The sequence below is a fragment of the Malurus melanocephalus genome, unplaced genomic scaffold (genome assembly GCF_030028575.1).
Source record: "Malurus melanocephalus ecotype Western Australia unplaced genomic scaffold, MMel_1.1 scaffold_252, whole genome shotgun sequence".
Taxonomy (NCBI): Eukaryota; Metazoa; Chordata; class Aves; order Passeriformes; family Maluridae; genus Malurus; species Malurus melanocephalus.
The window spans coordinates 37,085-64,825 of record NW_026623484.1 but is presented as its reverse complement, the minus strand read 5'-3'; the positions used below and the strand labels follow the sequence as shown (position 1 = coordinate 64,825).

The 27,741-nt window shown below is 41.2% G+C and overlaps 1 protein-coding gene across 1 annotated transcript in view; it reads left to right on the top strand.

Moving 5' to 3' along the window:
• Positions 1-27,741, top strand: part of SORCS1 (sortilin related VPS10 domain containing receptor 1) — a gene marked incomplete at its 5' end in the record, with an annotated part of 249,958 nt that overhangs the window by 199,231 nt on the left and 22,986 nt on the right. The window contains 9 exons of the mRNA XM_057375558.1: positions 2,403-2,505; positions 2,962-3,038; positions 4,243-4,334; positions 5,345-5,452; positions 6,456-6,573; positions 8,280-8,410; positions 15,715-15,828; positions 16,789-16,960; positions 25,624-25,810. Of these exons, the coding sequence (XP_057231541.1) occupies positions 2,403-2,505; positions 2,962-3,038; positions 4,243-4,334; positions 5,345-5,452; positions 6,456-6,573; positions 8,280-8,410; positions 15,715-15,828; positions 16,789-16,960; positions 25,624-25,810 (1,102 nt within the window). The remainder of the gene's footprint in view (positions 1-2,402; positions 2,506-2,961; positions 3,039-4,242; positions 4,335-5,344; positions 5,453-6,455; positions 6,574-8,279; positions 8,411-15,714; positions 15,829-16,788; positions 16,961-25,623; positions 25,811-27,741) is intronic.

Here is a 27,741-nt window from a genome sequence, read left to right as displayed (position 1 = left end):
TTATGAGAAATTTTACTAAGGACTGGTGAGCCCCCTGAGAAGGGAGAATAAAAGTGCTGGCTTGAAAATATTAGGAAGCAAGTAATGAACTCCAGCATAATTGTAAAACTGTGGCAGTGAGGAGAGCAATGGGCTATGTCACCTGTGCTTTATCTTCACATTTTAAATGCTCAATGTCATGATTTCCTTCCCCTTGGTGGCTGTGCAGCTGGCACGGCTGGGAACTCGGCAATGACAGGGAAAGCCAAACTTGGTGATTCTGGTTATAATAATGATTTTAGTTGCCTGTTGGTAACAACCAAAAGGATAAAGGCAATTCATGAAAAACCTGCAAACCAGCGAGATGTCTGTATGTGAGTTAAGYTATGGGAGCTAGAGGAGGAACACAAAAGGACCAGCAGTATGATGGAGCACAAAAGAGCTGGAAAATATCTGTTGATGAGATATGTAAGGACAGAGATGGAGAAGGTGTATATCAGGGATGAGGATGAGAATGCCAGCTCASTCAGAATGTGGGGTGGCCATGAGCAGTAACTTCAGGTGTTTGACTGGCAGTGGAAAGCTTGTCATCACACAGTGGTGTTTTTACACCACACCCAGTTGTCACTAGACGCTCTAAACATTACTGCACTCCAACCAGAAAGAAGTCATGCCCCTAAAAAGACCATCTGTCTGCTTAGACAGATGGCCTGRCTTTTAAACTTTGAGAGATATATTCCATTTCTATGTACTATATCTGTGAAATGAGATAAATTTGAAAGAAAACCTCTGGTAGCACAGAGATTGAATCTTAACGAGCTCTCTTCTGAGTTGGGAATTGGCTGAGTTGCCATTAGCTTCTGTCTTCAAAATGCTGAAGCGGCCTTGGAGTATGTTAGTTTTAAAAAATATGTTTTCTATTTAGTCTTCTCACAACCTAACAAAATGTAAAAGGAAAGAGTTCATGCTCCTGCAGTGCTTTTCCACTTCCTGCGTTGGTGTCAGCTCAATTTGTTTTCCACTCCCTGCCGGCACCCCGGGCTGCTCCGGCGGCTGCCCTGGCACGGCTGTCAGTCGGAGTTAGGCTGCTCCTGCATTGCACTTGGCAGCTTGTGCTCCCTGCTGCACAGCCCCTGACCCCTTTTCCTGTCTCACCTAAGTGAGAGCTCCCATGTCTCTTCGCCACCCTCGTTTGCTTTTGCCAAAAGAACACTGCCAATTCTCCACAGGGGAATTCTCATTTCRGTCATATTCACCTGCTCTGAGATGGGATGGATAACTGCTCTTCCTTCAGTGACCTATGGGACTGGGTGTCCTGCAGAGGAGGCCTGCCAGACTCTTGGGGCTGCAGATCTATCCTTTAGGCAGCTGGTATCAGACAGGAAAACCTGCCTCCTCTGAGCCTGAAGGTCCCCCTGCACAGCCCCTCTTTCTCGTGCAGAGCTGGGCAAGCTGAAACGTGGCATTTGCTCCAGTTCTGTCCCTGTGGGATGTCCACCTTGATTGGGTCAGTTTGCTKCAGGTTTTCTTGACAGTATTTTCCACCTTCTTTTCCCGTAACATGTTTCATGAAGGGCTCTTTATGTGGTTTGAAATAAAAAAATGCTGGAAATAAAACCCAAGTGAAGGAAAATGTTCAGAAATTATCACACTAAYAGAGTTGGAGGGAATTGTAGTGGCAGCTTTGAAAATCTGCTTGTATTGCCATCTTGCTCATCTGATTTATTCTGTACCACTCGTATCTTACCTGAGTACCCAGCATACAAAATCAATAGCAAGTAGGTGAGGTTTCCATGGATGTATTTGTATTGAAATCTTAAAGGTCACATCCAGACGGGCAATGGAGCTTTGCTTTAAACTTGAAATGAACACTGTCCAGTCCTGGTATTTCTTTGTATTTATTGCAGTGCATTTCAGAACGGTCATGTGTCAAAACCCGTTAAGGAATGGTATGGATTAAGTTGTTTTTCTTGGTTAATCAGTGGTGATTCAGCACCACACCAGTGGGGTTATACTGCTTCTTGTTGCAGAGATTGTTTGGGCAGCAGAGATTGTTTGGGCAGCACTGCTTGGACTCATTTCGTGTCTGCATCTGTGATTGCTTCTCACAGAGTGGGAGCCAGGAGAGCCAGGCAGTCCTTACCATCAGCTGCCTGTGCAAGCCTGGTCCCCTCTCTGAGGTACAGCCCCAAAGATCTTGTCCTTGGGACAGGGTTTCAGCCTGGTGCATCAGTTTCCCAGTGGGAATGGGTTGTGTCAGAAAATTATAGCAAAGGGACTGTGCCTTTCTAAGGGTTACTGAATGCAGTAATTAAGAAGAAACACAGAAAGACACTGCACATTTCTAAACATGTAGAAATAGGAGAATACACTGTTGTATCTGTTTTTTTTTTTTTTTACTTTTATTTTCCCTTTCTCCATAGCCCTATTGCTCCCTTCATCTTCACTTGAAGGTCTCAGACAACCCCTATACCTCAGGAAACATCGCCAGCCGGGACACTGCCCCCAGTATTATTGTAGCTTCAGGTATGAAACATTTAAAAATTGCCTGTGTATGATGTGAAAACCTGGACAAACTGTGGAGTTTGTGGAGGGTGTTGGGTGGCTGTGGGGTGTCACACCACCAGTGTGGGGAAAGGAGGCATGCTGTCAAATGAAAGTCCTTATGGACCTTCAGCTTTTTGTGGAAAGCCTTCAGGACTGAGGAGATCRTGTCCTCTACTCCTGTGAGCATAAGATTCAAATTAGGGCATTTCCTTTGCAGATGGAGGTGTRYAGAGTTGTAAATACTSGGTCTTTTRTACATAATTTCTTCAARCTGGAGCCACTTCCTCCCTCCCTTSCCCTTTYCCTTCCCTCTCATTTTTCCCCCAAACYCAGAAATTCTGTAATTGCAAAATAAATAAATACATTTACTCTGCTGATTTGCTAATTCTGCTGTTTCTGAGAGGATTCCATCACTAACCAGTGCTCATTCTACAGGAAATATAGGCACTGAACTATCAGACAATGACATCAGCATGTTTGTTACTTCTGATGCTGGGAACACTTGGAGGCAGGTAAATGACACAGAATCCCTGGTTTAAATACAAATCATAGGAAATGTCATAAAAGTAGATTCAATCTGCCACTTAATTTTTGTTTCATTTGGTTCAGGGTAGCTTTTTGCAAATCTTTGTGAAAGAGTAAGCTTCTCTTCCCTTCTGAAAGGTCCAGAGATGTTCAAAGAGGAAGGCTGAATATGTTGTTAGACTTTGTATACCAGAAAATTATTTTTATTACTCTACTCAGAGTTTGATTTCAGTTTAACCCCTTAGCAAAGAGAATAAATTATGAATAATAAGGGGAGAGAAGGTGTTACCTTTTGCTCTTGTATATTCCTTGTGCCAACCAAACCAGTTTTCTCTTTGTCCATGATTAAACTTACCCCAAAATCAGCAGTTGCATGTATCTGCTTTTTCTCACTGCAAGTGGAACTAATTTCACCTAAGCTGAATTGCCCAAAGTTTATTGTGGATTTTTTTGCCTTGCTCTTAAGCTGATGGAGAAAAAGAATTCAGTTTACCTTGTTTCAAAGCTACCTACCTCTCCATTAATTGTGGAAAGAGACTGGATGATGAAGTTATATYTAGTTCCTAATATTTAGTGGAGTCTCACCTGATAAGAAATGCCCTCTAATATGTTTATCCTCAGATTAGGAAATTCTGTTATTCCTATTTTCCAAATGGGATATCAAGCCATGGAGAGAAAGAATAACTTTCCCAGGCTAACAAATGCTGCTATATAGACTGGAGAGCAGATGTTTGCAGAAAGTTAATATAAAAAAGACACAGGGAGAGAAAATCTTTTCYAATATTTGATAATCCAAGAATCTAATTATTTTGTAATGTTTGAGCAGCCTGATTTTTCTGTCTAAATCAATTATTTGAGATAGGGCCAGACGTGCAAATACATGAAATTCTTCTTAAAACAAAAATTTGTCATCAAAAGGACAGAAATTGTTGATCCTTGCAAAAAAACCCCAAACTTATTTCCAACTTTCTGTCAAGGAGAGGAAAAATGTATTTTCCATGGTCCTGGAAAAACAGGAGGGAAAGAAACCTAAACAATTAAAAAAATATATATAAAAACTGTGTCTATAATTTCCTCTACTCTRTAATTTTCTTAGCGTGTAACTGTCCTTTGTCGTGATCCTACTTAAAGAACTGTGATATTTTCTTGATATTAAGGACAGTGAGTTTAAATAAACATTTTTTTTTCCAGATCTTTGAGGAAGAGCACAGTGTTCTGTACCTGGATCAAGGTGGAGTACTCGTTGCCATGAAACACACATCTCTGCCTATCAGACACCTCTGGTAATGATTCCATTTGTGCTAAATATCTGCTGTCCCTCTTTTCAGATGCCAGGAAGTAGGAAGTAGGCAGTTAATATGCATCCAGTCTTCTGCAGCTATAATCTAAAAACATTTGCCAGTATCTTTAGTACTTATGTCAGATCAAGCTAAGAAATCCTGAAAATTGCAGTTTACATAATTTTGGCTTGGCCATATCTGAGATGTCATCAATGTAATTCCACGACACCCCTGGTTTACCACATCTTGTCTTCTTGAGTTTGATTGTTTATAATATATATATATATATATATATGGTCTATGTCTCTGCCTCTCATTAAGTTACCAGAGTAGCCTTTGTTTTAAAAATTATTGATGAACTTGACTTCTATGTGGCAGGCAGCACTTATGAACCAGAACTTTGTTGAATAGATGCAGGGTTATGTAACTGAAAAATGCAGAAGTGTCCTCGGCACTCTTGAGTGAGGAGGGAGGGCAAAGCTTTGTGCTGTTTTGCATTATTTACTTCCACCACAGGCAGTGTCATATCACAGTCTGAAACACCCAGACCCAAGTCTTAGGAAAGGGTGAGTGGCTCCAAGCTTCCACTTACACTCTTCACAGGGAGGACTGCAGGCCTGAAGAAACTGTTGWGCTCCAGAAAACTAACCTCCTTAAAATACTTTATATTGGGGACTCAAAAACAAGATGTTCAAAATCACTTTTTTATTTGTTAGAAAGTCTTATCCTTAGGCTACATTTTGCCCTTAGAGCATCAATCTTTAACATAACTTCTAGTTTCTGACTCTTAAATATTGGCCATGGGTTAGTGGTATAAAGCCAGACAAGCWTGATCAATGCTTTGATTTATGATGCTTCCTCCCAAAAAGTAGTTATTTAAAGGACTAAAAAATCAGAATCTAGGAAGAGAAGCTATTTTCCACTTCTCCATAGCAGCTTTAGTGACCAGAGAGTCTCCTTTAGTAAAGCAGGAGAGTAAGGAAAGAAGACACTAATTCTGCTTTCTCCTCTAGGTTAAGTTTTGATGAGGGGAGATCTTGGAGCAAGTACAGTTTCACATCCCTCCCGCTGTTTGTAGATGGMGTTTTAGGGGAGCCTGGAGAGGAAACCCTCATCATGACGTAAGTGAACGTTCCGTGATGCTGCTGTTGGGGGGAACCACACACTGCTTTTCGTAACAGTGGCATTTCTGGTTGGGGACCAAACCGAGTACAGTCTGAAACAAAGAGCTTGCAGTCTTCTGTTGCTAAATCATCAGTTTATTCGTGGTACAGTTGAGGGATTAGCAGCGTGGCTCCTTGCAAGATGCAAACACATTATGACTTGCTTATCAGCATGAAACCTGACTCCTCAAATTGAATGTGATATAAAACAGAGTTACTCTTGACAGAATAATATTTGAAAGAAAAATGGAGAGGTATTTTTATAACTGTGTTTTTGCTGCTACATTCTTTTTTTTTTTTTTTTTTTTTTTTTTAATGAGACACAGATAAGTGAAGACATTCTTTTGTAAAAATGAATGACAAAACGTTGCCTGGAGGCTGACTCATGAAAAATTATGTTTAGTTTCAATGTGGTATGCTGAGTTTTGCACGATGCATAAATCTGGACTCACTGTGCCAGAAACTGTGATATTTTATCTGAGATCAGAYTGTAAAAACAGAAGGTAAATTCAATTTCTGACTGACCTGTAATAAGCAGAATATGTGGCTTGAAAACTAACCTTAGCTAATAAAGATGTATGAAGAATGTTCCTTCAGATTCTGATTTTAATTTGCATGGAAGGAATTCCCAAAGCTTACAATTGAGATAAAACTCTTGAAGGTATTACTGTCTCTAGCCCCACATCAGGTCTTCTCTTGACTCTTTGTGTTGAGTCATTTTGGATGTTGTCATAAGTGRGAGGTCTTAGTGAACAGAATAAAAGCTACATGCAATTTTGCAGGTTTTTATAGGGTTACAGATACTGAGCAGGCTAAGTTTCACTTTCACTTTGTCAGTCCAGTGAAAATGAGTAGGACTGTCACTCCTAAAGCAATTGATCTCTGTTGGAAATTGTGGTGACTGTAGCTCTGTAACTAGCAGACTTCCTTTCACTTGTGTTCTTCCCGCTGCATTCTGCAGTGTGTTTGGACACTTCAGCCACCGCTCCGAGTGGCAGCTGGTGAAAGTCGACTACAAGTCCATTTTTGACCGGAGATGTGCCGAAGAGGACTACAGGCCTTGGCAGCTCCACAGCCAGGTRAGAATTGAGGAGRCTGGCATCTRACCTGAWGYAGCTAATGATCCTGCAGTACAAGAYCAGYGTGATCCAATGTTTTTCCTGGCAGTTTGGAGTGTCAGATTGTCCCTTTCTGGGTGGGTCTGTTCTGTCACATCCATATGCTGGCCTCACAYTGAGGCTCTGTGGTCCCTTAAGGATGAACAGCTGTCCTTTGGGTGTCATCCTCCACACAGGCATTTGGCTGGGACTTACACAGACTTGAACAATWCAACAGCAGCAGGAGAGCTGCCACTGAGGCCTTAACTCCTTCACTCTTATACCTGCCATCCAATTGCCCCCTCCTTTCTCTCCTCCATCACTCTGTGTCCTCAGAGCCAGCATCTTAATACCATTCCAGTTGTTTCACATTTGTTTCTCCGGTTTCTGGCCCCTATAGCCTCATTTCTTGCTCACTTGGTTTCTTTGTTCTGTCTCTGCCGTGGGAGTTGGGCACTTTATTCTCAATTCATTGGCCCCATGCCCTGTCCTGTGCATCCTGGATGCTGCTGCTCCATCCCTCCCTGAACCATGGAATACCTGCCCAGCAAGGCGATATGCCCTGCACAGTGCCTGCACCTCCCCAGCTCTGCCAAGTTTGGCACAACAGCCYGTGCTTTATCAGGTTAGAACAAAATACGGCCCAAATTCTGTGGTTACATAAACACTGCAGGCTCCACTGAAGTCTGGAGCAAAGCACACATTTATATCATCAAAGGTTGTCTTTCTGTGTATATCTTGCTGGGCAAGAATTTAATAATGAATATGAAATGAAAGTAGCTTGACTCAGACTAGCTGCTCGCACAAGGCACAACTCTACACTAAAAATACCAGTTATTACTTAGATCTTTAGATGCTGAAAATCAGTACAGCTTCCTTGAAATTCAAGGAAGCGCAGCATTTTACACCAGTTGCTGTTCAGGCCCTTCTGTTTCATGCCATCAAATCATCAAATCAAAGCCACGAAAAAATTTTCCACAACGATTTTAGCAGCATAAAAGGTAATAAGTGAGACTCCACTGTATTTTGTTCTTTGCTTTCTTGTGCTTGCATAAGCAAAAATACCAAGGATTTTGCAGTATTTCTTTGAGGATGTTGGCTTTGGATCTTGCAAAACTATTTTTAGGAAGGCTGCTGTGTGCTCTTGCCTTTTGAATTCCTTTCCACTGAGATTGCAATGCTGAGCCTTGTTCCCCAGATAGAAATATTAAGCAGGGTGTTGAAGGTAGGAAGTTTTAGCATCTAGATAATGAGTCAAACCCCATAAAACCTGAACTCGTCCATTGAAGGTGTTTACATAAATGCACATTATGAGTTTCTACTGAATAGAATTATTCCAGAGAGGTCAGACCAAAGAAATAAACCTGCTCTGTGCCTCAGATTGCAGAAGAATCAAACTTTTTAGTTGCTGCGAAATGGGCCYGTATCAAATGTTTATTGGCTTTGGAACAAATTCAGAATCGAATAAGGTATGTAAGTAACTTCAGGTAATTTCTTAGTGAGTATTGGAAAAGTTGGTTTTAGTTAAAGATTCAGCAGCTTTAATTAACTCCAGTGTACTGAGATGGCATTTGCTTCCCACCCTCTTCCCTGGAGTAACACCTCCCGCTGCGCAGGCTGGGGAAAGCCGGGTGGCACAAACAGCCWGGTGGGCGTCAAAGAAATCATCTTTCTGGCTTTGTTTCCAGGGAGAAGCCTGCATCATGGGAGCCAAAAGGATCTACAAGAAGCGCAAGTCAGAGAAGAAATGCATGCAGGGGAAATACGCTGGGGCCATGACCTCGGAGCCGTGCGTGTGCACTGAGGCTGACTTTGACTGGTGAGCAGTGGGCAGGGCTGGGTGCTTCTCACAGCAGCACAGCATCCCTAAAGAGCTTGCAGAGAGTAGAAATTAATAAAAGTGGAGTTATTGAAATAGGCTGCTCCCTGATGGTTCAGGTGGGTCAAAGGGTGGAGAGGTGGAGTAGGTGTCTGCAATCATCTAAAGCTCCCACAGAATTGAGGCTGGGCAGACCATTTTCCAGCTCTGTGCTCCAGTAAAACAGGTCAGTTCAGCATGTCTAACCTTAGCAAGGACCAGGGGTGGGTGGAAGTAGTCTGAATATACCATAGCATTGTGTAAAAAAAAAAAAAGAATTCTTAACACACACATAGGTATATATGAGTAAAAATAAATATATGCATATGCAAAGTATGCCTTCAGCTTCTAGAAGTCAAGTATCTAGGAAGTTCTGGGGTCCTTTGTTGCATCTAGGCCCTCATGTTTGACAGTATCCAGGAGACTTTGCCTTCATGATTGAGTTAATCTCCTTTTGAAGCCTTTTCTTCTGATGTTTGGGGAGTAGAGTGCATTGGTGAGTTGTGCATGATGTGATAAAATCTTCAGCTGCTGGTTTCATTTCAATATTACTGCTRAGTCACAGCAATTTGCACAAAAAAGGCAGGCAACCACATTATTGAAATCTCTCTTACCCCGTTTCTGCAAGTCTGCAAGACCTGAGTATCTTGGATGAGAGAAATGTTGGCTCTTTGGCAGTGCTGATAAATGTTCTTTGTGCCTCACCCACCCAGATCTATGTCATGTTATTAATTAAACCCAGAATCTGCTATGTGAATCCTGGAAAGGTTCATCTCACCAACATTTTGTATGGAAATTTATGGAAATATGGAAACTTGTAGTGTTTCCCTTCTCACTTCTCCATAAACATAGAATATTTTTCTACATAAAATCATAGAATTGCAGAAGACATTTATATTGTGTCAAAAAAGTCTTGCTCCAAACAAGAACAGTGAGGAACATATTTTGGCACAGATTCTGTCAATATGGTTTCTTGATGATTTCCCCATTTTCCATTTAGTTCTTTTTTAGGGAGAAGATACCTCAGTTCTGTGTGTAGTTCCTCATTTGGGTGCCCAAAAAAGCTCCTGGATTTCAATCATTTAACATTTCTTTAGTAATGTAAAATAAAAAAAAAACAAAAAAAAACCCAAACCATCATAAAAAGCAAGGAAATTCCAAGCAAGGAAATTCCCTGAAGATTTTGACCCTCTCATTGGGCATGCAGTACAATAATGAGCCAGCCTCATGGCCATATAAAATAGTCAGTCCACGAGTGTTTAAATCCCTGGAGGGACACATATACCTGAAACACTTCTGATAAAAATATGCTTTCCTTCCAGAACTGAAGGAGACTTTCTTCAGAAGTTCTGCTGGGCTGTGGGGGAATCTCTAAGAGAAATCTTGGATGATTGGGGAGGTGCAACAGGAGCTCACAGTCCAAATGCACAAACAAGACACCTCAAATCTGTTGGAAGGGGCAGAGTCAAGACCKTTCTGACCAAGGTCCTTTCTCCTTCTCATGGAATCAGTTTTGGTTTAGACTGTTATGATCCCCTCCAGTTCTTTCTGAGTTAACGTTATTCCTACAGTCCTCATGAGTTCCTGGATTTCTACKTCATCCATTTCAGCTTCCTTCACTACTGCCTCTGATGAAAAAAAGATTGAAATATTGTTTTAAGCATCCAGTTCAGAAACACTTACCAGCAATAATTGTCAGGAACATAATTTTACATAGATTTMCCAGAGAAGGACAGAAAAGGAGAAAATGAAATGAAAGAAAAAAAAGCAATTCTGTCAGCTAAAACAGGCAAAGCTGCTGCTGCTGCACCACTGCAACTTTCAGTTGTTGAACTTGTTGAGCTCTGCACATGGCTTCATTGCCAATCCAACCTGCAGAAGTTGCAGGAAGGTTTGGAGGAAAAGCAGGGAATTCCACATTCTTGCTGTGGAAGGATGCCCTCTATGGAGGTCTTTTCAGGAAGAAAAAAAACACTTTTATCATCCTCACTCATCTCACTTATGCCATTTCAGTATTTTTGAATTCTCTATTCTTTTTTTGGCTGGGCAGGGCTCTTAATTGAAGGAGATTGAAGGGGCCATGTATTCCTCAGACAAGGCAGAGCCCCTTATCTGCCTCCACTTGATTTTTCAGTCTGGAAATAAATTGGACAGCTTTTACATTGTCACTGCTTATAGAACCCATGTTTGTATATTGAGTTGAAGAAGACAACAATCCCTATCATTGGGCTGTCTTTGCCATTTAAGGACTAAATTTATATGGAGAAAATTTTATTATCTAAGCTTGTTGGAGATTGGAGTAAAAAATTGTATCTCTTTGGTCAAGTAAGTGAGGAAAAAGTGTTATTGCTGTTAATCCTGCAAGTCTTTTTTTTATCATGGGGAAAATACCAGTTATAAAAGATGTAAAGATTTTCTGAGGTTTGTTCTTCTTTTCCTTGTGATATTACAGAACTCCAGATTAATTTCAAATCTGTATGCATCCCCTTGGTACTTTTTTCTCAGGGAAAAGGGCACATTTGTTTATTGTTTCACGCAGCAACAAAGCTGAGTGGCGTTAGGAGCTCCAGTTTCCTTGGCAGCTGAGCTCAGCAGACACCTTTTCTCCGGGATGGAAGGCACAGGGGAGGGAAGGAAGGGCTGGCACCGCTCTCCGTGCAGGGGATGARGATCACAGCCAGAGGGCAACAACGCTTCAGGAATGGGGACTGCAGCAGCCCTCGGCAGATCTGTCCTAGCAACGGCCTGGAAACGAGAATCTCCTCCTTCATTTAATGGATTTGGGTGAATGGATGACACYGTTACTCGGGTGTTATTAAAGCATTAATTTACCTGCTTTCCTCACGCCGTGTTCTTTCCTGCCGCCTGAGCGTTATTGCAGCGATATTTCTTCAACAGAAACACCTCCTGGACGCAGATGGATACCTTTGGTGGTGTTCATCCTTCAGYCACCTGAATTCCCAGGTCTTTGATAGGAACTTGGAGTTGAATGTCTCGCTGTGAGTCCTCTCTCTGAGCCCATTTTCATTGATAACAAGGGCTTCCTCTATCAGTATTCCCAAATCTTCATGGGAGATATAAGCCTGTTGATGCTGGTGCTGGTGAGTTTGGGTATCCAGAGAGGCACAAAGGGGCCTTAGTGAAATCAGGAATCAGGTCTGTTGATTTACTTCACAGATGATATCAGCAGGCATCTGGYTGGCTCTTTTTTTTTATTCTCTGGCACTTAAATTACAGCCCTGCCTGCTGGGGTTAGTTCTGTGCTGAAACATCAGAGTCCTGCATCAGGAGGAAGCRTTCTGACAAACCACGGGGAGGCAGGGCACAGACACTGAGTGTGGGTGGATTCTGCTGGCTTTGGGTGTCACCAGCCATCAGTTCAGCTCGTGCAGGTGCCAGCTCTGAAATACATCTACTCTGCACCCTTAGGTTACCTGATTTTGCTTTCTCATTGAGATAGGCTTGGTTAGCTAACAAATTGTATATTGGAATGAATGTTTAGTTCATTGGAGTACTTATGGAAAGTGCAGATTTACCGTGCAAAGTCTACAGTGCATSTCTGTATCTTTAGGGGCCTGGATATCTACTGGGCGTGGATTTATTGGGAAGATTCTGGGGATTTTAGGTTCCATGTTAACGTAAGCTGGTATAGCTCGACTCCAAATACTGTGATGCAATTATAATCAAGATCTTTGTCGATCCACAGTTCAGGCTGTACCTGAATCCATCCTTCTGTGAGCTTAATCCCATGTCAGGTCCTGTAGAACTGGGGAGMAAGCACAGCTCCCCTGTAACACAAATCTACACTTGCATCACAGTTAAATATTAGACAATGGTATTAAGTGAATAAAAAGGYAGTGAGACTTTTCCACTGTTGTGATCACGGTTATTTTTGCCCACTAGGGTTTTTGGAAACTGCAGAAAAAGGTGACTGTTTTTAGAGATAGCTCAATTCCACCCCATTTAATGTCCAAAATGTTTGGAAAGCTCAGCATGCAAAAACACAAGTAGAATTTTCAGCTTGTGACATAGTTGACCTTAAGCTGGTAAGATGGTTATCTTAAGGAATTGCTATGGTTGCATGCTAAGTCATATCTTGATTTTTAGAACCTATGAACATGGCAATCACTCATCTGAATTAACTGGTTATTTCTAAATCTTAGAGCAGTAGGATTTTACTAATTTAATGTGAATTAGCAGTTCTTCCAAAGAGTTTGTCAGGTCTATTTTCAAATSACAAACTTCCTTAAGGGATTAATTTTCTTTTGATTATTACCTAAATAACGTTAGATAAAGGAGTTTATCATGAGCATTGAGCAGAGATACAGAACATCTGGAATGGATTGTTTATAATTACAGAAAAGAACTTGCAGTTCTGCCTGACTTAGACAAAGTGGGTTCCAGTTTAAACCAGTAAAAGGGTAAATCCATAATCAGTGAGAGCCCCAAGAGAGGCTGCTTCATACTGATAAAGCAATCCCTGATGGCAAAATCTCCGCTTCCTTTCCATAGATACATTATCCACATCACCTGAGTTCTTTTCAGGCAGGCGCAAAACATCATCAATATATGCAAATTCCAATTCCCAGTTCCCAGGCAGTGACTCAGGGAGCTGATTGCAGGCTGAGGCTGATGCCTTCCCCGTCTCCAGACTTCGCTGTTCTGGCTCTTGCTATGGCAATCCAGTTGATGGTAATGCTTGTTGATTGCTACAAAGCCTCTTGTGCCAAATTGTAGGCAGCAATTTGTTGTCAGCATCAGTGTTGTGCGTGCAGCAGCCTGTAGCCAAGGAATTCATTAGATTCCAAGACTGCGGAGGTGAACGGGCGGCTGCTGCATCTGTGCAGGGATGTGGAGCAGCAATTCATGTCATTTACTGGGATGATATTTCTGTAGGGCCTTAATGAGCCAGATGATTTGCAAGCCTGAAAACAGCACTGTGAAACTTCTGTGCCTGCAAGTATTTCTGCTGTGGAAAATCGTAGGATTTCTTTCTTTTGACTTTGAGAAATATGATCCAAGTATAGTCAGAACTAGTTAAGTGCAGCTTGGCTTGCCCAGATGTACAGGTATGAATAGGAACCAAAATAATGGCTTGAATTTAGACACATGCACAGTAAGAAATCCCAGACAACGGTATCAAATTGGAGTGTCAGTACTGATCCCCTCTGAGGCAGATTTTGCTGTATTAGTTTGTTTTGTTTTCACCTGATTACAAAACATTGTGTGTGTGCAGTGTTACAGCTTTTTAATTAGAGTCACACATGATAGCTTAGGAATACAGTGCTGCAGAGTGTTTACAAATGAATTACAAAAATACTGGAGTCCCACTTGTATGTAAATATTTGTTTTCTCCATGCAAATCAGAATGGTGTTATTCTTCATTATGAAGTGCATTCTGCAGCTATGGTTTTCTTATTCCAACAAGGATGATTATAGAAGAACATGGCAGTGGCAGAACTGGCTGGCTGATGCTTGCAAAACAATTAAAGAACACTGAGTTGCAACCATCTGAGTAAATAGATAGATGAAAATTCACCCAAAAAAAAAATAGGAAAAGACCATTTTGGTCATCTACTTCAYTGCTGTTTCCTGGAGTATGTTCTAAATTACTTGTTATAGATACCCCAAGCACCACAGCTCCCAAAATGTTCCTTTGGAGCAGGCATGCAGTCTAATAGATGTTTAGGAGTTTTCCCAAGTGATATGCAAACATTAATTTTCCTTTGCTTAATGTCATATTTTTAATTTTACCATTTTAAGATTGCCTCAAAACCTTTTTTTTTTCTATATCCAGAAGAAAAATTTGAAGCAGAAGTGAAAAGTGGTGACTGAATTCTTTTTGATGTCCTGCTTTTGATAACAAGTACAGGAAACTTAACAAAGATCAATTGAAACATATTATTTCCTTTTTTTTGTCTTATATCTTAGACTAGTACTAGGCTTAACATTGTTTAATACTGAGTCTTTATTTTTTTTTTAAAGTCATCATAGTTTTTCAAGACACTTGAAGAAAATCTTCGYTAAGTTAAACATTCTTCTTGTTAATATTGTTCTATAAATATCTCCCTTGTTGCTGGTCTCACCCTGGCCATGGACTGGTGGTTGTCATGAGAGAGCCCACTTGCTCTGAGGGCTCCACTTGCTCTGATCAGGTCGTTGGAGTTCATCCATCTCCTGTTTTTCCTCTCTGCTTCTCTACATTCATAAACACATATGAGCCCTTTATTACATCATCCAACGCTGCCCTRATCCTCTTTTCATGGAAAATCAGGCTACTTGATACCAAGACATTAAAGATAATAAGTAAAAACTTTGCAGAAAAGTGCCATTTTAAGATCAAGGATTGTGTTGCAACTGGAATATTGGAATGGGGTTGGTGGACTCTGTATAGCAGCTCTCAGAAACAACATCCCATTACTCCTCCATTATGAGCTATGGAGAAGGCTTAGTAAARGGAATAAGAATGATTATCCAACCAAGCAGTCCTCATTACTCAACGGCTGGAAAGTAAACCTACACGTGAATGGAATACTGATAAAGAGGGTTTATGTTTGGTGGGGTTTTTTCTGCAATAACATTTTTTTCTAGAGTCTTTGTTTACTTGGAATCAGAAACAATTTGAAATGTTTTTAGTGAAACCAAAGCAAASTTAGTCATATATAAATCTAAATTGTGACAAAAGATTAAAGTTTGACTCACTGTTTCTAGCACGTGATTTTTGGTAGCATTTCCTCTTCCAAACAAAAAGAGAATTGAAGATCACAGACTTRTTTCCCATTACCAAATGCGCTGTTAATGCCTGCAGGCGAGAGCTCTCTCAGGGCTGTAAATTTTCCTTTACATCCTGTGTGATACAAKTTCCAAATGCAATTAGCTTTTTAGCCCTTCAGTTTTCTAAAATATGATTGAGGCAGTGGTGATTTAACTTAGCATAGATTTCTGATTTTTTTTTTTTAATATTTGAGCCTAGATTTGATCCTGAAAGTGATGTAGTCTATGGAGAGAGAACAATTGATGCAATACTCATATACTAACTGCTCTGGTTCTGCTTTTTTGTACTGGGATGTATGCAAGTTAATGACCCCAATTAAAAAAGCTGAAGCAGAATGAAGAATCTGTTCTATCAGTAAAAATAAAATCAGAAATCCTAGTAAACAGAGAGAGGAAAGTCAAAACTTGTGTTTATAGTAGAGAACATGAGCTAATACCTGTGTTTGTTCTTTTGGGGTTTCAYGTGATGGTTTCTTTCAATGTTGAAACAGTGACTATGGATATGAGCGCCACAGCAATGGCCAGTGTTTGCCAGCATTTTGGTACAACCCATCCTCCTTGTCAAAGGACTGCAGCCTTGGACAGAGTTACCTCAACAGCACTGGGTAAGTGGCTCACCAGGGTTTATTTAACTAAAGCACCCACGTGGATTTAACCCAATGATTGCATTTCCTGTAGGTGTGTCAAAGCTGTCTGACACCGCCTTTGTTAGGTTGCACCATCTGTCACTCCACATCTCCATCATGTACGGCCCAGACTTTTCTCTGAAAGAGGATATCTTAAAGAAACTTGGGGGGAAACTGTAAGGGAGAGGCCAAACTATTAATGTCTCTGAACAGATTCCTCTTAAAATCATGTGAGATCAGGTGAGGCAGAAACACTGAAAATTAAATCAGTGGAGAGAGATGAAACCGATGTATATGAGAGCTGAAGTGATGGATGGGCAGGTAGCCCAGATGCTGATTGTTTTTTTTGGCCCTCTTGGAAGTCAATGGAAGATGTAGGTTAAGTTAAGATGCTGGCAGACTTTGTTTATGATGCAAGTGATTAAAGGAAACAGAGCAACCCAAGCTGTATTTGGGGTGTTTCTACACGAAATACAGGCAGAATTTGCTTTTTACTTCAGCTCTTACTTTCCTAGCCCTCAAGGGTTATATCTTTAGAGAGACTTGCCTCACAACTAATGAGAAGTGGAGAACATGTGAGGAAAGTTGTTAAACTGTGCTTTGCAGTTTAATAACTGTGTACAATGCCATACCATATGTGCATATAATTTATTTATAATTTCGTAGTTATTTAACATGTAACATCATATAATTTTATGGTTTAGGTGATTTATGATACGTTTTATGATATCAAGGTGCTCTGTAAAGGAAATTGTCACATTCTGTTAACAACAGTGTGAACTCCTGTTGTGTTGGGCAYGTGAGGCTGAGACAAATGCTGGAATACATTTGGGAATCTTTGTTTTCTTACMATCTCATAAGTCTAAAGAACCCTGTTCCCAGTTCCCCCTGCTGTGCTCCATGTCAGCACCTTGCCCAGGTTTCCCCATCCCTTTCCAGGTACCGGAAGGTTGTTTCCAACAACTGCACGGACGGAGTGCGGGAGAGGTACACGGCCAAACCCCAGCAGTGCCCGGGCAAACCCCCCCAGGGGCTCCGAATCGTCACAGCCGACGGSAGGCTCACGGCCGAGCAGGGACACAACGTCACCTTCCTGGTGCAGCTGGAGGAGGTAGGCTTTGACTTTATGTGGCATCCCTTCGGGTGCAAATCCCTGGGTGGGATTCACGCCAGGCAAAGTTTGTGCACAGGTGAAGCGAGACAGGGTGGTGTAAAGTCAGTCAGGGCCAGGATGTGGCTGGGTGGAGTTTGCTCTAAAATGTGATGGGTGATGGATGTGTTGTCAGAGCATTGTGGTACCCAGGGTAATATCTTGGAGAAGTTGATAAAAACTGGGAACTGGTTTAATTTGGAAATTTCACAGGAGAGCTGAAGACTGCAGGTTTGAATTCTGATCCCTACTCTTAACTGCTTTTTGCTTCCTGCTGTTTTTAAAACTGAATTCCCATATTTATTWTCCACTGACTTTAAACCAAAGATGATAAATAGTATACATGCAGCTGTGTCCCCATCACACAAGTTTAGGCATTATACATATTGTTTAGGCATTTATGGGGGAAATCTCAAGATGTCCTCAGCAGGACTGAGTCTGAAATTCATTGCTAATGCAAAGCTGATTGAGACTCTGATTTGTATTTTTGTTATATGTGTAACTTGGTATTTCATTGTTCTGCTCCCTCCGTTGCTGAATCCATAGAAAAAAATATTTAAATCCCTTCACCTCTTTTTCCTTTTGAGCACTTCTTTATCTGTGCTTAATTGGAGGCACACKAGTAAGRACATTCACAAAGCAGYAGTTTTCTCKTTTTCCCTAATCTAATTTGATTTCTTTAAACTTGTACCCCCTTTCCTCTGTAACTGGCCAATAAATCCTAARATGAGTATGCTTTAACACCAAGGGACAATGTACATCCCTTTATAGCTTAGAATATTCATGGAAATTACTTCTGACCCTCTCCATAGTAAATGTCATCTGTGAGGAAAGAGGTTTTTTTTAACATCTCTATTATTGATGCTTTCCCCAGCAAACAGGTATCCTGATTTGTAAAGGCAACACCTTATGATAAATCACATCTAACCTGAAACAGTTTTTTGACCTGAATGTTTATTTTCTCCAAAATATGGTCACTTTATATCAGTACTGACAGTTGTACAACATTGCTACTGTGATGCTGTAATAACAGTGTGAACATGTAATTTCATCTGGTTAAATTATTGATTTCTGCACTTAAAGATGAAAAGGAAAAGGTCCAAAACAAGAATCAGTCTCTAGACTTGAAAAAAAAATAATATTTTTTGCATCACCTGTATTCTCAGTGAAGTTTTAAAACAGAYTGGGAGAAGGAGGTAGGTAATCTGAGTAGTCAGTCATAAAACTATTAAAGAATTATGCCAATGCTCAGAGGGAGAGACAATCACCCACAATGTGGGAAACTCAGGACAAATATTCTGCTCTTTCTTCTGTGAGTGCTTCAGCTCAAGAGTGCCCTGAYCGCTCTGTCAYRCAGGGAGCTGCTGTGCATTGTTCTGTCTTTTTTGTTCACTCTGATCTTYTTTGGCAGCTCTGCTTCAGTGTGCAGCAGGGTCTGGAAGCARCACCTTCTCCAGTATGAGATGGTGTCTCTTCATGCTGGGTGTCAGGGAGTRCAGAACAGATGTTTTGATGAGTGAGTGAGTCAGTTCTGAGGAGATCCAAAGGGAGCTCTTCTTCCAGTGTATGTGATAAGGAAGAGGTTAGGAATTGCTCTGAGKGTTGAACAGTATTGATCAGCCTTCAGCTTTCCAATTACTCTCTCTGTTCCATGAATCTTGACCTTCTGCTCCTGGATTTGTCAACATAAAGAGCAGCCAACAAAACCTTTGGATGAATTTTACCCTATCTGGCGATGACCTGGGTGGGTGTTGCAACAGAAGAAATATTCATCAAAGGGGAATATTTGCCCAGCTGTGTGCAAGCAATAGGGGAATAAAATGTAGTTCTAGCAGCAAAGCCGTGTGTAGACTAAACCATTTACCACTTTAACTGTTTCAGTAACAAAAATCACACCAGTCACTAGAAAAGTTAAACAACCCATCAAARGAACAAGCATCCTTTTATAGAATGGATATTGATTTCACAGAGTAATTGAGGTTGAAAGGGATCTCTGGAGATTGTTTAATCCAACCCCACTTCTGAAAGGGAAGTTTCTTTCCCTTGCRTCCAAGGCAAAGGTATCACAAGACAAGAATTTGCCAATTTCTGTATAGTTCTGCCCTGCTCAGGTATACAGCACAGTACAGTTCAGGATGTTCAGTATCCAAAAAATCTGTGCCACTCCATTTTACTGAAGGGTTTACATCAGGCAGGTTAAAAAGGATGGGATATGTCACCTAGGACATTTTTTTTCCCTCAATGGCATGTGAAAAAAAAGCTTCCTATTCAACCTTTGTGCCCTAGAGAGTTGAGCAATACTTTAGTGTTACACCCTGGTGAGGACTCCTCCTTTAGTGTGAGTGAAGGCTGATATGGTGTGAAAAAAGCAATGGCCTTTCCTTTTGCATCTTAACATCTCCTGTATCCCTCTGGGACCATTTGTTTGAAGCCTTCAAATCTGCAGAGCTGTTTCACACACTGCAGCCTCCCAGCTCTCTTTTTTCATCCCATGTTCCACTTGATCTGCAGGAAAAAGGGAAAAGAAGAGGAGCTGATGAGCCAAGGTACAAGAGTTCGTTTGAGATTTGTACTCCTGTTATCTTTCCAGGGCTTTCTGCTCCATCTAGGAATCCACCTGGGTTTGAAAAGAGGAACGAGCTGCAGAAGCAGGTTCACTGGAGGCCCTGAAAATTCACTGAATCTCTCTAGCAGGGCAGTTTGCTAAGGGGGCAGGGAGAGACAAATGTCAGCAGTAAAAAGCTGATGTTTTCACTCAGGTGTGSGATTCAGGGGCAGGAAGCACAGCACAGTTGGCTCCTTGTAGAGCCTGGCTGTGCCTGTGGTGATGCTGAGAGCTGCAACTTCATTCTGACAGAAACACAATGTGAGCAAAAGATGCCCGAAGAGAAACAGGGACAAGGCATTCAGAAGTGTTCTTCTATTGAAGAAGACACAAAAGAAAATAATCACTGAAGTCTGTGTGAGCGCAGGGAGGGCAGGAACCAAACCCAGGAGCACACAGAGMATTGCTGATTTCTGAGAGCTGCGATGCTGGCCCAGTTTCTCTAACCCTGACTCACATGAAATTTTCCTGTAAAGCATATCTATCTGGAAGCACATAAATATCATTAAAAGCAAACCCAACCAACAGCTCATATTTAAATCATCTGAATGTAAGAATTCTTCCAAAAGTGATCTAAGTCTCCTGTCACTTTTTAAAATTTCTGTATGACTTCCTCGAAACTGTTTGCAAGGTTGCCTTGCACTTGCACTTCATATTTATGGTCCCATTATYGGAAAGGTTTGGCTGAGTTATTTGTCCAATTAATCTGGGTATAATCGTCATGATATTTTCACTGTGTGACAATAGCTAGGAAGTATCAGTATTTCCTTTACTAACTAGCATGTGTTGCATTTTATGAAGTATTTTGGAAGTGTTTAGTTAGCAAAGCATCATACTTAAGCTGGGAATTCTGCTCTTAAATTTCTGTGCAGATAAGCAGGATACCAACAGAATTTTTGTCAGTACATGAGAAACGTAGCTGTGCTTAAAAGCAAATTTTTCATTCATTGGATAAAAATGCTGCTCTAACCAGTTTAAAGGTTAATCCTTTGCCCTGGCCTGGCACAGACTCAGGGCTGGTACCTCTCACACTGCAGCATTCAACAACAAACTCATTTCTCAGCCTAAAAACCTGAATCATTCCTTTATTTTTGGACAGCAACAAAAGAAAACCACAGTGCAAACTTACAAAGGCACTTTTCCTACTTAAGTTATTGAACCCAGTGTCCTTGACATATTTTGCTTCTCTGTTGTAGAAAATAGAGAGATTTTATTAAGTGTGTGCTGTTTCTGTGTGCCTGCCTGATCACATGGTGCCATGRGTCTCTTGCCTGTCACAACCATAATTGTTATTTGTGTGTTTTAGAGTTATTTGTGTGAACATCAGACACTTGTGCTTGCTGTAGTGCTTCAGCAGAGGCACTGAGAGCTGCAGCCTCCAGAGCAGAGCTGCTCAGCACAATAACTTTCCAACGTGTTTCGTCTGATTGCTCACACGTCTTTGCTGAGGAAATGGATGGTGAAGACATTCAGGGCAGGAAGGTTCAGGGCTTTGACTGTTTCATTACAGATAATTCACAGAGAAACTGCCTCCTCTAATTTATTTTTTTATCTTGATAAAATGACAGCCAAAAGTCTTTGACATTCCAGGTCTGCCTCAGTTCTCACTTGACAAAGTCACTCCACTGGGAGTAGATTTTGGCTTGCTTTTAACTGCTTGCTGCTGCTATATGATGTTTGGATTAGACTAATGTGTGGGGAAAGCTAATTTGTTCCTACACTTCAGGCCACAGGCTAGAATTCAGGCAATCTGAACTTACTCCTGAACCGCTCTCTGAGCTCCTTCTGCATGACCTTGAACAAGAAACTTAAACTTTCTAATGTGAAAATAGAGCTTTGCTTTCTGCCTTAAACCCCCCAATGCTTGCATTTGTGTAGTGAATGCTCATAAGTCTAGAGAGCTCTCTCTTACCATGTGAACATACAAATGAAGCCCTGAATTTCCTAAAGACTGCCATGGCTTTCTGAAATGACAATGTTGCTACACAGCTGTACAAGGTACACTCTGTCTTGGGTACATTTAATGAGCTTGGGGATCCTGTTGGGGGCACAGTGCCATTAACATTTCCCACCTCAGCACTGTTGCTCAGTGCAATTCAGTATTCAACTCAGCTCAGTTTCTGGAGATGAGCTTAGCATTAGGATTGTTTTGATTGTTGATGTACTCAAATTAAAGATGCAAAGCTAGTAGTAATTAAAAGCATAATCTGGGTTTGGTTTTTTTTTGTTTTCGTTTTTTTTCTTTTTTTTTGGTATCCTACTGTGTTCCCTCTTTTGATATCACAAGTTTGTTAGTAATGATTACAGAATATGAAACCTTCATCATAACTTTCAATGCACATGCTGAATCACGGCTGTTCATCGTACTAACAGGTCTGTGCTCCTGTAATAACACTCAGRTGAAGGATCAGTATGTACTCTCCCCCATACCACCATCATCTGAATTAGAATTGCATTTTCTGATGATGAAAAGCTGGTTGGGAGAAATCRGAGTGTTCCGTGCATTTTTAAATTCACTCTTGTAATTTCATGAAAATGTATGAAAGTGGACCTTGCCTTCCTGATGACACACAGCACTACACCCTGGTAATGCACTTCCAGTCACAAAAGTTGAATTATTCTGCATAGTCCTGAGGGCCTGTAATTGATTGCTGTGGGGCACAGAGATCCAGTACTGTAGAAAGAGCTCATAGCTGAGTTAAGCTGGCACAAGTGGCTGTGACGTGAAGAATGATGTGATCAGTGCAATTCACTGTTCGGTGTTGAAAAAGAAGCACACGTGAAAAGTATCAAGCTATTTGCCCTGATAAAAGACAACTTTCTATTCAGTTTCTGATTTGAAAAATTAAGAGCATCTCTCTGAAAGCAGGGATTTACGCAGGAAAGAATGTTTTTCAGTTTTTGATCAACTTGGATTTGAGCATGTTAAAAATTAAGAATATGCTTTAAAAAGACCTAGACTAAAGGTATCCTGTGTGTGGATATTCAGTTCCAGTGAAAATATCTTTGTTGAATAATTTCTTTTGGTGACAGGAAAATGCCCAAGAGGGAAAGGGGTTAATCTAAAGAAAGCACAATGAGTTAATCCATGAACACACTCMAACAGCAGCAGTGTCTGTCTCTTGYGAAGGATAATTAAATCTATTGTCAACACCTCTAAGGAAGACATGCAAGTTGRTGCATAATTGAAGACTTAAAATTGAAATCTGAAACATGAGAATCAAAATTGAAACTTTGAGCTGTGTTTGCTCCGTTGTTTTAATACTTCCATTTAGATACAGATACTCAAAGTCAATAAGGAAAGTGCATTATTACAATTTTCTGGGCAAGTGTGTTTGAGAGAGAGAATCCTGCTAGGTGTGTTTTACATCCACCAAAATACTGAGAGGTGTAAAAGCAATCAAAATGTAAAAATACTGTTGCAAACTGTATGGGCTGTTTCTTAATATACCTGAGGCCGGAAGTTTCACAGAGGTTTTTTGGTAACATCCTGGTCTTCTGTGCACTCTGTGCTTTTGTCAAGATGCAGGAAAAAGGTGCCCTTGGCTTGGGAGACAGGACCAGGAAGGAGGGAGAGGGCCTTACTTCGTGTATGTTTGAAAAAACCMTGGACACTTAATGAGAAAACCCCTTAGCAAATAGTAAATTTCTGATTTGCATTTTAGTGGCTGATGTTGTCTGGGTAGGTAAAGGGCGTAATATGGGGCCTTGAGAAACTTGAATTTGATTCTCAGGGCTTCTTTTCAGGCCAAAAGTTCTTAAGGTTCAGCATGTGCTAAAGCTTTTGGCTGCAGTAAAGCCTTGATCAAGATTGCAGTTTTCTTCAGGTCTTACCCAAGCTTGTGCATGTCACAGGGAAAGGGGGTGATCTAAAGAAAACAATTAATTAATCCATGAAAACACTCCAACAGCAGCAGTGTGTGTCTCCTGCAAGTTATGCAGGGAGTTTTGTATCTGCTTTAAATGAGCTAAAAGCTTCAGAAAAACCCTGCTGTGGAATATTGAGCTTGACAAAATGAAAAGGGGAAGCTGGAAAAAGCAATGTGTATGGATGTGAATCAAATTGTTGCAAAACAAAACTTCTGGTAAAATAACTGCTTGCAAGCAGCTCTGGAGAGATGCTGGAGACAGACAGTGACAGCAGGGTTGGTTTAGGTCAGGTGTGGGCTGAGTGAGCAATGTTGGAATTTTTGGCTCATCTGCTTTCTCTTCCTGTCTTWCTCTGCCCATGCTCTTACCTGGCATAGATAAAACATTAGAATGAGTCAAAACACAGTCTCTTTGTTTTCCTGACTTTTCTCTCCCACTTCCTAAGCTGGAATTTTAAATGTCAGCTTTTCAAAATGTGGCATTTTCAGAGGAATGCTATAGCCTGGATCTTACTGAATGGAAAATGTATTTCCAGTTCAAAGGGTTTTAAAACAGGAAAGGCCAAGACAAATGAAAAAGACTGGGGGAACAGTAGCTGAACTTCTTCTCTAATTAGAYTTTCAGTTGTTTCTGTCAGCATCTTCTCACCCTAGAAATTGAAATCTAAATCTTCCATGCCTTAGAAATGGCTCCTTTCCCTAGCTACACCTGTAGACAGCATGAGCTTCATGGCTATGGACATAAYGAACACAAGAGAAAAAAAAGCTTCATTAGAGCACAAATTTTGACACTTTCAGAAATAAGGCTATTCTAAAAGCTTGCCACACTTTTCATCTTCTCTGCTRCCTCAGATATGTGGAGGAATATTCCGTGACCTCTAACAGACTTCACCGCGTGATCTGGGATATCCTCAGATCTGATAAATCCAGCAGGGTCACGGTGGTAGCAGTTTTAGCCATGTGAACAGCTTCTGTCCCAGCAGTATGGCTTTACTCTTCAAGGATATTATCTCCTTTTTAGGAAGAAGATATGACTAAAACTCTAATGATGATGGACCTGAAGGAATTGGGAGAGCATCAGAGATCTCTGTATTTGGTCTGAGTCAAGCAGCGACTTGAGATAATACAACCTCTCTCTGAAAGAGGCTCAGAGGTCATGTATGTTCACTTCTGGCTGTGGAGCAAATCCCATCTGGTGGCTTCTGTTGGCTCAGTCAAACAGRCAGGAGTGCCCAAAGCACTGGATCATGTTTGAAACTGCTCATCTTTCAAATAACTCAGGAAAACAAAGGGTGTAACTCRATACTTAAGACATTTCCCCTTCCACACATTCAGTCTGGGATTCTCCACAATAGAGCAACAGAGTTATTTTTGTCTCATCTATTTGGAAGCAACAGAGCTTCCAGCAGGGTGCCTAGGCAGTGTAAAAACAACTTCAGTCTATTAAAAGAGAGCATCTGGGAAAATTTGTTGCCCTTGCCATCATCAGGTACAGCTCTGCTCCTTTTGCTTTCCGTTCAGGCAAGCCTCCACTATTTCTGCCTTCACAATGAGTTATAAAAAGACTGAGAGAACATGAGGAATATAAAACTTTAGTTAAAATTTCCTCTTATAGTCACATGCATTCACATATCTCTGGTGTGGAACCCTACCAGTCATTCACATGGTACCTTTTACTGCAGTTGGGCATCCAGGGGATTGTTTCTCTCTCAAAAGAAAGGAGGGGGAAAAGCAAAGAAAAGGAAGAAGAAACAAACACAAAGTAAATYAAATGTCCTTTCAGCCAGTTTTATGAACTTCCCTCAGCTAATAATTTTCCATTATTCCAGACAGTGGCCACTGCTTCAGTGCACTGGGCTGTGGAGTTGCTCCTCAGCAGTAGCCAGTGTGAACATAGGCAGCATGAGCAGCGTTCAGGGCCAGAGGGCGATTTCCTAGGGAAAAGGTGAGGTAAAGGTAAAGCAAGATCCTGCATGTTACATAAAAGGGAGGGCTCTTCAGCAGCCCTGGTTGTTGGACAGCTCAGTGCAGGCTGCTCCTCTGGTACTTCAGACCCTGTTACTRTTCTCCACTTGGTCTCAGTCACTCCACTGATCCTGTCTCCCAAAAGCAAAACAGAGTCTGTTTCTACCCTTTCTCCTTCACCACAGGGAGACCTGCAGAGATCCCTCATTCAGGTGGATTTTGGGGACGGCATAGCTGTGTCATATGCCAATCTCAGCTCAACAGAAGATGGGATCAAGCACATCTACCAGAACGTGGGCATCTTCCGAGTGACGGTGCTGGTGGAAAACAGCCTGGGCTCTGACAGCGCTGTTCTCTACCTGCATGTGACATGTATGTATGTTCATACCCTTGTTCATACCCTTGGCTTCTGTGGTTCTTTAAAGTTATTACTTGTAGAGGTGACATTTGGAACTTGGCAGCTGGGTCCAGAGTGGTGGGATAGGAGGAGAGCTCACCTGTCCTCCARACAAACTGTTGATTCCATACTGAGAGGAAACATGGATTCATTAAGGTTGGAAAAGACCTCTAAGATCATGGAGTCTGACCATTAACTTTTGCTTTTAAAACYRTGWTTTACCTCTAATTYTGGGTAGTCTAAATTGGGGCTCCTMAAAGGGMTGTCCAGCCTTTGTTTGAAAYGCACTTTCATTAGCAASCTTACAYTTCCAGAACAGCAAAGACACCCAGGGATMTTTAATGACTTTTAAAAGCTTTGAATTTTGCTTTGTGCATGTTTTGCCCTCTAATGAAATACACCCACCTCTGGGATGGAAACCAGTGCATTTCAGTGTTTCTGTTGTCATAGGAACCAAAATCTTTGTATTAAATAGTATTGCAAGAAAAAATATTATCCTCACATTGCTTTTCTGATTTTTTAAAATGTTTTTATATTTTATGTGTCTCTGATTTACAACTGAAATGTATCTCAAGTTCTTGGATAAAACCAACATTGTATTTTTTCATAATTATTCTAGCACATAGGTGTGAACCCAAATGATCAACCTATTAAACAAAATTTTGTTATATTCCTAAGGAATTTTGTTTGGGGCCAAATTTTTTTTATACAGTGGGGTTTTTTCATTTATTATTTATGTTTTCAACTGTTTGCCTCTGTGTCAGACTGAGAAGAGAGGAAATTCCAAAACTTGAAGTTATGTTTGCAGAAATAAYATTTACCTTCTACCAAATTAACTCCACATATTGTCTAGATAATTTAGCACATTCCATACACTTCACCTCTAGCTTTGGGGTTAGTCCATGCAGCGTGAAAGCAGCTGCCTGTTCAGGGTAAGAGAGCAGCTCTTTGATGAGCACCATTGTATCAACAGATGGGAACAGTGGGAGGGAGGTATGGCTGTGGGAGATAAGATTTTTGTGAGAGAAGACCAGAGGAGCAGGAGCAAATATCTCCCTGAATGTCCTCTTCAGAAACACCTTTGGCTGACAGGTGTCCAGCCTTCACTCACTCTTAGTTTCTTTCTGCAGCTGCTCTGATTMATTTTCTCGAGACACTGAAGGCTTATGAACCGTTTTGATTGTTTAAGCTGTATAAGAAGCAGCAATATTCAGATTTGTTTGTGTGATCTGGCAGCTGATAGTGTCTGTTCCTGTGTTTTGCACAGGATTTAAACACTGAGGGATCATTGCAGCCAGGCTCAGATTGTACACGCCAGACTCCCTAGAGGAGAGACAGCTCTAAGGGATGTGTCTCACCTTTCTCTACATGACAAGAATTAGAGGTTTCAGAGCAGGTTACAAATGAGCTTGGTGCCACTCCGAGTAGCAATAGAATTGCTGAGGACAGAGATGTGCAGCAAATCCAGCCCCCTCCAGAGTCTAACACCCTGATYCACAAATGCTTCTAAATCCTATTTGAATGCTTGCATTGCCACTCAGCTCTCTGCTGATATTCTGCTTGAGGTGGTTGAGCTTGGCCTTTGGGGAGATTTGTAAAAATATCTGTCCTTAAAATAGACACACACACATAGACACATTGCATTTTAAGGTCTGCAGAAAAGCGGTGTGCAGGCTGAACATCCAGAGTTTTGGGTCTGCAGCCAYACCTGGGCTGTCCAGCACCTTCCCTACCTGTGGCCAGCACTCTTCCTAAGGGAAGAAGCTGCAGGCACTGAACCTCGGTGCTTGTGATCTCAAAGATGAAAGTAAAGCCTTCATCCTCCTCTCCTCAGCCATCTGGCCAGTGCACAGAAGCAGTGCCCTTGCTGCAGTTGGTCCAGGGATCCAGAAATGCAGGTTATTGC